This window comes from Tetrao urogallus (assembly GCF_951394365.1).
Source record: "Tetrao urogallus genome assembly, chromosome: 1".
Taxonomy (NCBI): domain Eukaryota; kingdom Metazoa; phylum Chordata; class Aves; order Galliformes; family Phasianidae; genus Tetrao; species Tetrao urogallus.
The window spans coordinates 86195315-86207954 of NC_136813.1; the positions used below are offsets into that span (position 1 = coordinate 86195315).

The 12640-nt window shown below is 47.4% G+C and overlaps 1 protein-coding gene across 1 annotated transcript in view; it reads left to right on the forward strand.

The window, feature by feature from the left end:
• Nucleotides 1–460: 460 nt before the first annotated feature.
• C2CD2 (C2 calcium dependent domain containing 2) overlaps nt 461–12640 on the forward strand; it is a gene marked incomplete at both ends in the record, with an annotated part of 33825 nt that continues 21645 nt past the window's right edge. The window contains 4 exons of the mRNA XM_079549403.1: nt 461–772; nt 2029–2127; nt 11055–11174; nt 11596–11697. Coding sequence (XP_079405529.1) covers nt 461–772; nt 2029–2127; nt 11055–11174; nt 11596–11697 — 633 coding nt within the window. The remainder of the gene's footprint in view (nt 773–2028; nt 2128–11054; nt 11175–11595; nt 11698–12640) is intronic.

The following is a 12640-nucleotide window of genomic DNA, read 5'->3' on the forward strand; positions in this document are numbered from 1 at the left end:
AACGGGACGTGGGGCTGGGCACCCTGCTCTGGGTGTCCCTGCTGGAGCCGGGGTTGGCCCAGGTGGACCCAGAGCTTCCTTCCAGCCCCAACGGCACGGTGCCTCTGTACTGTGTTCCCTGTACTGTTTTCCTCCAACCTTTGCTTCCAGCTGTGAATCTGCTTGAAAGCGCCGAGCAAACAAGCACTTGCCGTCAGGTCTGCCCGCCCGCTCCACTTCTGCACCCCGACATCCGCGGGCAGGCACCGGGCAGGTGAAGCCGTTCCCTGCGGCGCCAGGCCAGCTCCGCGCCGGGCCCCTGCCTCCCCGTCCGCCCGGCGGCGGCGTGGGCGGGGGCTGAGCTCGGCGGGGGCGGCGCGGCGCTGGGGCGCGTCCCCGTGCTGCCCGCCGGACGCGGCTGCCGGCTGGGCCCTGCGCGGGCTGCGGCTGCCGGGGCGGGGGGCTCCCATTATGGTCAGGCATGGCGTGGCCGGCGGGCGGGCTGGCCGAGCTGCGCTGGTACGCGCTGGTCGCTCTCTTCGTGGCCGCGTTGGCCACGCTGGCCGTTTACCTGGTGCAGTACGCGCTGCTGGCCCTGCGGCGGAGGAGGGGGAAGCGGCGGCGGTCCCCCCAGCAGCCCCCGGCGGCGCCGCGGGACGAGCTGCTGGAGGAGGGCGGCTCGGCGCTGGCCTGGGCGCTGTCGCTGGGCAGCTGGCGGCGGCAGTGGCGGCGGGCCTGGGTGGCGGCGCTGCGCGGCGAGGCGGCGGCGCGGGCGGTGAGTGCGGGGCCGCAGGTGAGGCGGGGGGGGGCAGAGGGGGGCGTGGGAGCGGGCCGTGGGCGGCGTGCTGCTGCCCCTCGGGGCGTCCGTGTGGGGGGAGCGCTGTGCGTGCCTCTCTAGGTCTGATAGAGCCGGTGGCCCCGGACAGAAGGCTGGGGGCAGGAGGAAGAGCCGGGCAGTGTGTGCGTGAGAGATAAGGAGAGCAACGCAGCCCGGCCCGCGACCAACGCTGGCTGCAGGCGAGCGGCCCGCGTCCCGGTGTGGCTTGGCGCACGCCCCGCCGCAGCAGCTCCTTGCCGTGAGCTCACGGCGTGGCACCCCGCTCCTCACAAGGCGGCGGTGCGCTGGTGGCTCTGGCAGGCTCACCTCGCCGCACAAACTGCTGTGTGCCCCGAGCGGCTGTCAGCGCTGCCCGTGTCCCCTCACAGCGACGGCCGGGGAGGGGCTCGTTCCCCATCTCGTCGAGCTGAGTGTTGGGGATTTGGTAGTTTTGGCATGGCCTAATGCAGCTGTGTGCCTAACGGGAGCCCTGAAGGCCAGCCGTGTCCTGGGCTGCATCCAAAGAAGTGTGGCCAGCAGGGTGAGGGAGGTGATGCTGCCTTTCTGCTCTGCACTGGTGAGACCTCAGCTGGAGCACTGCGTCCAGATGGAGAGTCCTCAGTACAGGAGAGACATGGAGCTGTTGGAACATGTCCAGAGGAGGGCAACAAAAATGATCTAAGGGAAGGAACACCTCCCTATGAGGACAGGCTGAGAGAGCTGGGGCTGTTCAGCCTGGAGAAGACCTGGGGAGACATGAAAGTGGCCTTTCTGTATCTAAAGGGAAGCCGTAAGAAAGAAAAGCACAGACTCTTCAGCAGAGTCTGCTGTGACAAGACAAGAGGAAATGGTTTCAGACTGAAAGAGGGGAGATTTAGGTTGGACATGAGGAAAAAAATTTGTACAGTATGAGTGGTGAGGCACTGGCACAGGTTACGCAAAGAAGCAGTGGATGCCCCATCCCTGGAGACACTCAAGGTCAGGCTGGATGGGGCTCTGAGCAACCTGAAGTAGCTGTAGGTGTCTGTGTTCATTGGAAGGGTAGTTAGATCACATGGCCTTTATGCGACACTTCCAACTCATACAAATCTATGTGTTCTGTGGAGGCTGAGGTGCAGCTGGGTCTAGATGTGAGCCCTAAGTGCAGGTTTTCGGGCTCTCCCTTGTATTTTCATCCCTCATCTCCAAGGGGTAGGTTCATCACCTGACAGTGTTCCTCTTTTCCTCCCTAGGACTCACAGCTGCTGACATTTGAGGAAGATGACCCAGCAGAACCACTTGAGCTCACAGTTAAACAAGTTGTTAGTGTGGTGAAGTCTGTTCAAGAGAAGGTAAACTTCATCTTTATTGTGCTTCAGGGTACTTTTAGTAGGAAATGCCAATTTGGTTTGAGCGTCAGCGGGAGTTTTATTCTTCATTACCTAAGTTAGTGAAGGTTGGTTTCAGACCTTCAAGGGACCTCTTTGCATTGGTTCACTTCTTGAGCAAGCTGTGAGCAAAGCACTGCAGGGCTTCTGCCAAATGAACAACAGCCAGGGCTGCACCAAGCTGTTAGAAACGCCTCCATGGTCCTCCTACTGCCATTCTAGTTCCCAGTCCTGTTGTTGAGATTGGAGATTCGTACAGGAGGAAATGCCCTGGGGCTAAAAGACCTGCCTGCCTTCTGCTGTGCTGTGGCTGAGGCAGGCCTGCTTCCTGGCTCCCAGCTGCACAGGATCAGTATGGCAGATGCTGAGTACTCCAGGTGACTCCTGAGGAGGACTTGCCTTGTCCTTCTTCTCCCACCTCCACAGTGCATATTGGGAAGTGCCCATGCTGAGTACGGGCAGTATTAGAACATGGTGGAATGTAGCTCTCATATCAACATACAAATGCACTAAGAGGAAAGGAGTGTGTATGTGCTTGTTGGCACTGATAGCTCCTGTATTTCCATCTTGTTTTCAGTAGCTATTAGCCAATGACTGTTAGCTTAGCTTCAGGCCTTTGAATCAATTTTACTTTTCTTCTGATTCTCCTTATTTATATTAGTTTGCTCGTCTCATTTAGATGTTAAGCAGTTCTGCTATGATTCCTTTGAAAATTATGCATGCTTATCTGTCTGATACCCAACTTACAGTCACACCCTGATTGGTGGCAGCTGGGGATTGCCAACATGTAAAGCTCTTTGTGCACTTGTTCTCCAGCCATAGTTCTGTTTTTTTTCTTTTTCTTTTTTTTTTTTTTTTCCTCCAATGTTTTGCTTTCATAGTAATGCTTCCTGCCCCAATGGCACTCTCCTGTCTGTGGGGCCTGGTGCTGCTGTGGCAAAGCTGTGGTAACATGGGCAGCAGGAGCTGGGCAGCGCTGGCTGTGGTGTGGCTGGGCTCCTGCTCTCCTCTGTCAGGGGCTTTGTGTCCTGGCACCCTCCCTCCTGCCTTGTCTGACCTTGGGTTGAGCCATTTCAGTATGTTAATCAAGCTGTTAGCATTGCAGCCAGCAATCTGATGTGGTTTCGCAGCAGCTTAAAGCAATATAAGCACATTTAAAAACGTATTGGATTAAGAGAGTTTTGCTTACGTAATTGGGTGGTTCTGAATTCCCCCAAAACCTGTTTCCATAATCTTGTGCGCAGCTGCTGGGAAAAATTCTCTGAATGATTCCTATTCCTTCAGTTAAGGTACAGCTGAATAATTTATTTTTATTTCGGTATGTAATAACCTCAGAGTGGCACTCTGATGTGTACCCGCCTCCTAACACCCCAGGAGTTCTCTCATAGGCTCACTGTTTTGCCTACACATTCCTCGGGTAATACTGAGCATCCAAAGTGTTTCATGTTTTTCCTTTTTTCTTGCACTTCAAACCCTTAATCTCTGCAAGTATTTCCAAAAAAAAAAAAAAAAAATCAAAATGAAACTGAAATCTCCCTTATCAGCTTGTCTGGACACAATCTTCTCATGCATGTTAACCCTACCCATGACAGGTTGGAGCTGGATCATATTTAAGGTCCTTTTCAACCCAAACCATTCTGTAATCCTATGTTGGTGGCTTACTATTGGTGCAGCTGACTCTGCTTGTGGCTAGTGACTACATGCTGCTTGCTTACCAATGTTGCAGCATCCCTTAGAGATCAGCACGTGCCTGGGCCATTGCCTGACACGGGGCTGTTGTCTTGTAACTGGTTTGGCTTGCTTCTTCACTTGTGATCAAGGTGGTGAGTGTATGGGCACCTTGCTCAGCAGCCAAAGTAGATTTATTGCGCTTTGCTTCAAATAAGTTTTTTTTAAGACTTTATACTGGAGAGGTTGTGGTTATCAAAGGAAGCAGAGGACTGAGGGTGAGGGATGAAAATAGCAGTAAATGTGGGAAGGACATGGTTAGTGGTTGTGGTGGTGGTGGGTTGGTGATTGGACTAGATGATCGTAGTGGTCTTTTCCAACATTAATGATTCTATGGAGTGTAACACTTTAATGCAGGTGGGTGCATGCTTATGGAGCCCTGTGGTACTTGTCCTTTGTGGAGCAGTCTGTGCTCCTATGCAGTGCACGGTGCTGGAAGCAGCCTCGTGCCTGGTACACACCCGCACCGAGCTGACAGGAGATTGCCAGCCTGCTGTAGTTCTGCATTGCTGTTGACAGCCTTGTTTGTGACCAGGACACATGCTGACACATCTGGCCCTTAGGTGTGCACAGCTGTGTTTGTGCTGAAGGAGCTGGAGGCTGTAGAACATTCCATAGCATGCCAATGCAAATACAACAGAGCTGCTCTGTCAGGAAGGTGGCATCACACTGCCCCTGGGCAGAGCCACTGCTTGGTTGTAGTCTTCGCTCCAAGTTTGGGTCAGAGCCTAAATATGTAGAATGGAGCAGGCTGTTTTCATTATATGGGGCTGACTGTTCTGTTTCAATAAAGTAAACATTTGCAGTATTCTCAGCTATTTCTGCCAACCTTTCCGTTACCAGAATCTATTTCCAGAAGCTTTGAACTTCCCAGCAGCATTAAAAGGCAGCAGAGGAGATGACTCTCTTGTTGGGAGCTTGGCACGGAGGGGTTTGGACAGAGCAGACTTGCCTGTTTCCCGACTGTTAAACTGCAGAAGTCCTCCCCTTCCTCCTGCTTCATGCTTAAACAAAGAGGGGAAGAAGCCCTCTGAGTGCCCACAGTTTGCTTTTCCTTTGATAAGCAGTAGTAAAGAGCTGCTGCGGAAGGAGTAGCTGTCCTGCAGCACAACAGGCAAGAGCAGATAGTAAAACTTTGTGTCACTTTTTTCTATTATGAATTCCATGGGGCAAATGGTGGAGCAGGAGGGCTGCTTTGTGGCCTTATGCGAGGTCTCATTTTGAGACAGGCTGTGCAGTGTGACAACTCATTTGGCTGTGTGTCTTTGCTGCTTTGTTTCCATCCAGCACCACTCTGGGGTGCAGAGCCTCCCAGCTCCCCTTGTTTCAAAGCCCACGAGGGCAGTTTGGTGCAGTGACTGCTTTCCTCTCCAGGAAGGTCTGCTTTCTCATCCTGAATGCTGGAGCATTAACTGTATTCATCCCCTGTTATGTACGTGTGTTTATCTCTGATTGTTTGTGGTGGACTGCACTACCCTGACCATCACGTGCAATCTGTATTGTTCCTTAACTCCTTCTTTTGCTTGGGAAGCTGTCCCAGGGATTTGCTGCTTTAATGATTGTATTGTTTGTGTTTTATTTTTTTTCCACAATCCTAACTGGAATCATGGCCCACGCAGCTTTTGCATTTATTTATATTTTTTTCTTCCTGTACCAGCATGATCCTTTATCTCGAATGTATTCACTTTTTCCCTCAGCACTTGCTGTCCATGGGTATATCACAAGGGAGTTACATTTCCTTCCAGTCTTTGTTTGACTGAGCTAAAGAAGTTGTTCCTCGAGTCTCTTTTCTCAATGCTGCCTTGCCTGTCCTTCATGCGTGTCCCTCTCTGCAGCTGCTCCAGTTGGATTCATTCTTGAATGTGATACTGCAGTGCAATGGCGCTACAATGAAGTCTCACAGTGTGTTGAGATGTCTGCCTTGCTGTGCTTCTTGGCAGTGCTCTCAATGCCTTTAAGGATGTTTTCCTGTATGACCTACTGCAGAGAACCTGCTTTAGCAAGGGGCCGGTCTAGGTGGTCTCCAGAGGTCCCTTCCAACCCCTACAACACTGTGATTCTGACCTGCCTCTCTTTTGGCTGCTTCACATTGTTGACTTCATGCTTGCAGGTCATGGCTTTTTCTTAGAGACATACTGCTCCTATAGAGGGGAATTCTAGCATGTATGCTTTGTATTTTGAGTTGCGTTTCTTTCTTTAAGGTTTTCAGCTTTCTTTCTTCACTTTCTCCTACTGTTAAACTTTGGAAATACGTGTCCCAATTAAAATAGGCAAGACAACAACATAGCTGATCTAACCTACTTTGAAACTGAGTATCTTGTCAAAAGGAGGCATCTGTGCTGGAATTTGTTTGCTTCAGTGGTGATAATTACTGGTTTGGGCCCTGTCAGACAGCCTGCTGCAGATGCGCATGGTCCTTCTTCAGGCTTTAGCCCCATTCGCCAGCCTGGTTCAGGTGTCAGCAGTAACCCAGTGTCCACAGTGGCACTACGTGCAAACTGGCAGACCTCTTGAATTTTGCTGTCTTCATTTGTCTCTTCATCCATGCTGAATAAGCTCTTTGCAAAGATTTGTGTGTTATAGTGAGGCCAAAGTACCAAGTCTTGTTCTGCTACTTGTTTTCCCCCTTCTTGAATATAGATACTGCTTCTTGTCCTCCCACCATCCAACTCACTTGGTTTGGTAGACTCACTGAAAATTCTCCCTCTCCTGTTTGATTGTATTCCCTGATAATTGTTTTTTTTTTAATCCTTCCTTTTTCTCTACTTCTTTTAATTTGCATGTCTATCACTCACAAAAGAATGACTGAAATCACTTAGTATATCCGTTTTTGTTTTTCTTCTGTTGCTTACGCAGGTAGCTCCTTTTTCTGTGCACCCGTTCCATCACCCTGCCTTCACCCTAGAGCTTATCATCATTTTGAAGAGCTGCCCTGAATTTGTCTCATTATATTTGCAGGCACGCTTGCTTTCATGCTAGCTTCTAAAAATCTTCTTCAAGCAGTGCCTGGGTTAGACATTGCCTTTTCTCCTCTTCCCTTCTCCATATTGTTTGTGTCATGTAGCAAACTACTTGGGTCAAGAGGGAGCTGTATAGGAGCTACAGAAAGCCCCTTAAGAAGCCAATCAATGGGCTCAGGTTGCCAAAGCAGGTGGTATAATTTTTCTTTTGAGTAGCTGAGTGTAATGATTGCGAAAAGACAGAAGTTTCTGACTGGAAGGTTTTATCATGGAAAGGTTATACATTAATCATACGAACTTATCCATGCGGACATTGACAAGAGAAACTTCCTGGGCCAGAAAAGAACCTTCTCTTTATCACAGTAATACCTCAGAGAAAAAAAAATAAATGGAAATTGTGGAGCTCCCAAATCTTATAGCATCCTGATCCCTGCAGCTGAGGGTAAGGCAGCTTTTACTCTGTGGCTGCTTCATGATGTTGTATCTGTATTAATTTTTGATTACTTACATGCTGCTGATATGTATTTTGCAACCTCGGGTAACTTTCTCCTTCTGGAAACAAACTGCAGTAAAGCTGATTTCTGTCCAAAAAACAATTGAGCTGATAATGCTGGGAGTTTTACATACCCATGTGATACAGTCCTGCTTGAGGAAGGTGGAGGAGTTCCTCTCTTGGGCTCTAAGAACTTCCTTCAAGTTCTTGAAGAAGTTCACAGCCATTCACCATTCCCTTTACCACAGAAGGGACTGCTGTCCTGCGTGGAGAAATGGGGGAGAAAGTCTGATGTGGAGGAGTAACAGAAAGGCTTTGCGTAAAGAAAAATTGTTTTACAATAAGGGTGGTGAGGCATTGGCACAGGCTGCCCACAAAGGTGGTGGGTGCCCCATCCCTGCAGGCATTCAAGGTCAGGCTGGAGGGGGCTGTGAGCAACCTGATGTAGCTGTAGGTGTCCCTGTTCATTGCAAGGGGCTTGGATCAGATGGTCTTTAAGGGTCCCTTCCAAATCGAATGATTTGGTGAGAGCATGAATCTGCGTGGTGCTACTTCCAAAAGTGAAACCTCTTAATCCTGTGACAAGCAGGGGTATTCTGGTTCTTCTTGAACTGAAGTAGCTTTGCTGCCACTTCAGGGAGAAGAGCACATGAAATGTTTCAGTTCTGTCCAGAGGAACCATGAAATCAAGATATGGAGAGGGAGGGCAGAGCAAGGGGACAGGTCTTCAACAGCTGTGAGAACACATGTCCAGACACTTCAGTTTGTTAGGAAAATATCTCTGTCTTTCTCCAACTATAATACTTTTCCAGACATTCTTTTCTGAAGTTTACCTGGAACAGAGTTGGTTTTGTTTCGGTGGTTTTTTTGTTTTGTTTTTTTGTTTGTTTTTAGGAAAACTGTATAAACAGTTTTAGAGAAAGGCCTGAGCACTTCTGCAGTGTGTAAGATCCCAAAAGTGCACGCCCTTGCTGGTGACAGTGTGCCTGTGAATGGGGAGATACTGTAGGGAGAGAAGACACCTCGGTCTTGCTGCTGGAAGAGTCCTGGCGTTGTGCTGCTGCTGCTGCTTCACTTCACTGTTTCTGCTCATGTAGAAGCTTGTAGTTTGTCTAGTACAAGACAGTAGAATGACTTCTTGGTCTAGTATTAAATGGGGAGGTTGGTGGCCCTGAATGTGGTGGGGAGGTTGGAGATTCATGATTCTTGAGATCCCTTCCAACCCAGGCCATTCTGTGATTCTGTGACGTCTAAACTCTCTGGGAGTCCACTTAGCCAGCCACAGTTGCTGTGGTGGTACAAAAGGCTTCATTTTGGAAGAAAGTTTGTCATAGAAACTATAGATTTTCTAGCCTCCATTGAAAACAAAAGGTTGATGATGAGGTGTCTCTTGCATGGAGTATTGGGAAAGAGACTAAGAAGATAAATGAAGTCGAAGGGCAGCTTACCAGTCCATCTGTTTTCTCATGCGTATTTGTCCTTTCTCAGCCAGAAAAGGGTGCTTCACCTGACCCTCTCCTCTGCTGCTAGCAAATGCATTTTGTCTCTAATTAGAGCTTCACAGGATAAGAATGAGCTTGGGTTTGTTGATGACTGCTCTTCACCTGCTCTGAGATAAAGAATCTGAAGAAGCAGGTTGAATAGGGCTATGGGGAAAGAGGAGCCCAGCACAGGAAGCTTCAGTGTTTTTCTTCGTGTTAGTGTTTGGGGAGGAGCACTCAAATGGCCTACATATTTCTGCAGAGGTCTATCAAAAGCATCTGCTGCATTTCTAAAGGAATGTCACTTTAGAAGGGAAGTGGCAGTTGCAGGCTCTCTGTTTCCATCTTTTTCTTGAAAATAAACACATCCTGAGAAAAAGAGTAGCGCGTGAACACAGCTGCCAACCCTCCTGCCAGCCTTGTGTTGTTTGTTTGTTTTTAAAGCAGTAATTGCCTGTTTACGTGGCAGCCCAGCCTCTTAGGCCTCCCGAAATTCCAGACGTGTGGCTCTGCATCACGTGTGCAGCAAGTCCAACTTGTTCCAAAGGCACTGAGTTTCCCATGCATGCATGGATCAGATGCTTATGGGTGGTAAAGCTCTGTGCTTAGGATATGCAAGTCAGTGTTTTTTGTATCATGCCTTTCTTCTTCCCTCTTTTTGAGCTCAAAAAGATAAAAGAAGCTGTCTACTTTTGCTGTACTTAAGGAAAAGCCACGTCAATCCATTCTCTTTGTTAATAAATTGTATTCTGTATTTTGACTCAATTACAAGTAAAATGAGCAGTCAAGGTTTTTAACTGAAGTTAGTTGTTAACTAACTTCTGTTGTGTCCTAATTGTGGCTGCTTATGCTGATTACGTGGGATTAAGGAGCATAAATCAATTTAGAGGGAATTTAGCTTTTGGGAAAGAGGTGTGGAAGGCAGACATGTCCACCTCCCAGCTGTGGTTTGCAAGACACAGCTTCTGCAACTGTTGTTGCTCCTAGGTGCAGTTAGGTTTGTTATTTGTCATGTCCACTCTGTCCACTTGCTCCTTTGTAATTTCTGCACAGATGTGCTCTGAAGCCCTCTGGTGCTTCTTACAGTGTTTAGAGTCCTTGGAGATGGACTGCATTTAAGGAGAGACTGATAAGGATCTTTCAGAGGGTACCTGACTCATGTTGAAGCCTTCAGCTTCCAATCCAGTATGCATAAGTGAAACAATAAGTGCACAGATATAATTTACTAGCATTTGCACAGAGTTTCTGTCAAACAGATCCTGCAGCAAATGATTTGTCTGTGCATTGCATTAACATGGTTAACTTTGCCTGAGTCCATCTATGGAACGTTTAACTCACCTTTCCAGTGGTGGAGCTGTGGGGACACTAACCATGGGGGAGCAGCAACCAGCAGGTGTCTTCAACCAGCAAGGCTGTTAGCAAAGCATCTCTCTTTGGCTTAATGCATGATTTGTGGCTTCTGGGCCTTTTCTCTGCTGCCAGGTGTTTTCTGCGCCTTCTTGGTTTTTGAGCAGTTCTGCAAACTCAGTTGGCTTTTGAGGGGAGGGAGGAGAAAAATGCTCAGTGTAAACTCAATATGATAACAAGTTAAATTGCTGCTTATAAAACTGAGGGTGTGTACTTAAGTGAGCATATAGCAGTCAAGTAGCAAATGAGCTTGTCCCACACATTTAGCTTCACCACCAAACTTCAGTGCTCTCCTGGGTCCTGTCAAAGACTTCTCAAGTCTTCTACCTGTCACCACCCCACTGGAATTACTCAGTCAGTATCCTCTCCAGAAGCAGCAGCCTTATGCCAAAGTTTCTCATTTGTAGAATGCCACTAAAACAAATGTTGTACAGTTCATTTTTACAAGCCAAATGTTTGGTGAAACCAGCTGTCCTGTGATACGATGCTTGGTTTGTAGCAGGAGAGGAAGGAGAAAAAACTGAATTATATCCAGTGACACAAAAAATTATTGGAAATCACCAGTATTGCCAGGTATTAACCTCTGTGTCCAGAAGTGTAGCTGAAGTGCAGGTTTTAGAACAGAGCATGTAGAAGGAAGTGTAGGGGGTTAATGAAACTGACTGGAAATCTCCCGTTTGCAGAATATAGCATAATTGTAGTAGCTTTAAGTCCTTTTTTTTTTTTTTTAATAGTTTTTTTCTTGCCTTTACCTTCCTTTCTTGTTCTTCTGAAGACTGAATTGTTCTTTCCTTCCTTTTTTCCTCCCTTTAATCTCTTTAGGTGGTTTCTTGTAACGTTGTGGGAGATTCCATTACATTTATTGTCAGCATCTCAAGCTCTTCGCCCACAGCTGCAGGAAGTCGGTCGTACAGCGTGAAACTGTCTCCGCTTCACTTGCAGGTAAGGCCTCTTAAGTATTATTCTCTCTTTTTCCTTTTGTTACATCTCATCCCACAGCTCACCTGAAAGGTCTGAAAGGTGTGTTAGGTTTTCACTTCCTGCATGCAAAAATGCATACAAGCTTGTGTTAATTCTAGTAAAACGTTTAATAATCTTACAGTTCTGTCTTCTGCTTTAGGAAGACTGTGGATAAATAAATAAATCTTTTAATAGTCTGCCCTGATGTGTAGAACAGCAGTACCCTTTTTGACTGGCATGCACTCTCTCTTGCTATTTAGTTTGCTTTCTTACACTGTTGCTTGGATGTATACCAACTCAGAAACTGTTATTTTTCCTTTGGCAAGCCTTAGTTTGGAGCTTGACTTAAAATTTCCTTACAGGATATCAGAACACACTCCAATAACTGCTTTCCTATCCACAGCTTCACCTCTATGTGAAAGACAAAGGGGATGATGTCAAAGTGGAGTGGCTCCTCGTTAACGTCGATGAGACCAACTTTGAAATTCAGCCAACAGTGCAGGAGGTCAGTCAGTAAGTTTTATTTGTCATAGTGAAAGTTCAAATGTAAGGATACAGTTAGACTGGGAGAGGACTTCTGTTCTGCCATACCTTACTGCTGCTGCTCCCCCCGTAGGCACTCTTGTCCCTCTGCTCAAGGAGTCAGAAAGCATCTCTCCAGTGCAAAACCCAGTGCAGTGCATTAGATTAGCAATAACAGTAGCTAGAGCTAAGATATTGGATGATGCTGGAACAACTGAAGCAAAAATGCCTGTTCCTTTCTGCTGACTGCATTTAGCAGTGGAATGGGGCAGTTATTTATTGGCAGTGGTTTCTTGAACTGCTTCAGTGATACTTGCCATGCCTCATCCATCAAAATCCTGCATCTCTGAAGTCAAAGAGTAACTCTCAAGATTACTGAAGCATTAAAGATAAATCTGTGTTTGACAGACAAGTGACCTGGCAAATATTTTTGACCAAGTTCAAAGATGTGAAAAATGTCTGTTACTAAAAGTCTTCAGAGCTCTTCTAATATAATGAAAAAGTTGTGATTATGTTCCCATCAAAGTCATTTACCCTGCCTTAACTTAATTAGTTTTGAAATCTGATAGCCCTCATTCAGAAACAGCTCAGAAAAACACAAATTTTTAAGGAAATAAGTTATTTAGAAACATAGATTCTGAAGATATCCAATGAGGAGACTCCATAGCCTCTCTAGGCAGCCTGTGCCATAGCTCCATCACAGTAAGTAATTTTTTCCTTATGTTTGTTTGGAACCGCCTGTTTCGGTTTGTGACTGTTGCCTCTCATCCTTTTGCTGGGCACCACTGAGAAGCATCTGGCCCCATCCTCTTGCCAGCACCTTGATCAGATCCCCTGAGCCTTTTCACCAGGCTGAACAGCCCCAGCTCCCTTAGCCTTTCCTCGTAGGAGAGATGCACCAGTTCCTTCATCATTTTAGTAGCCCT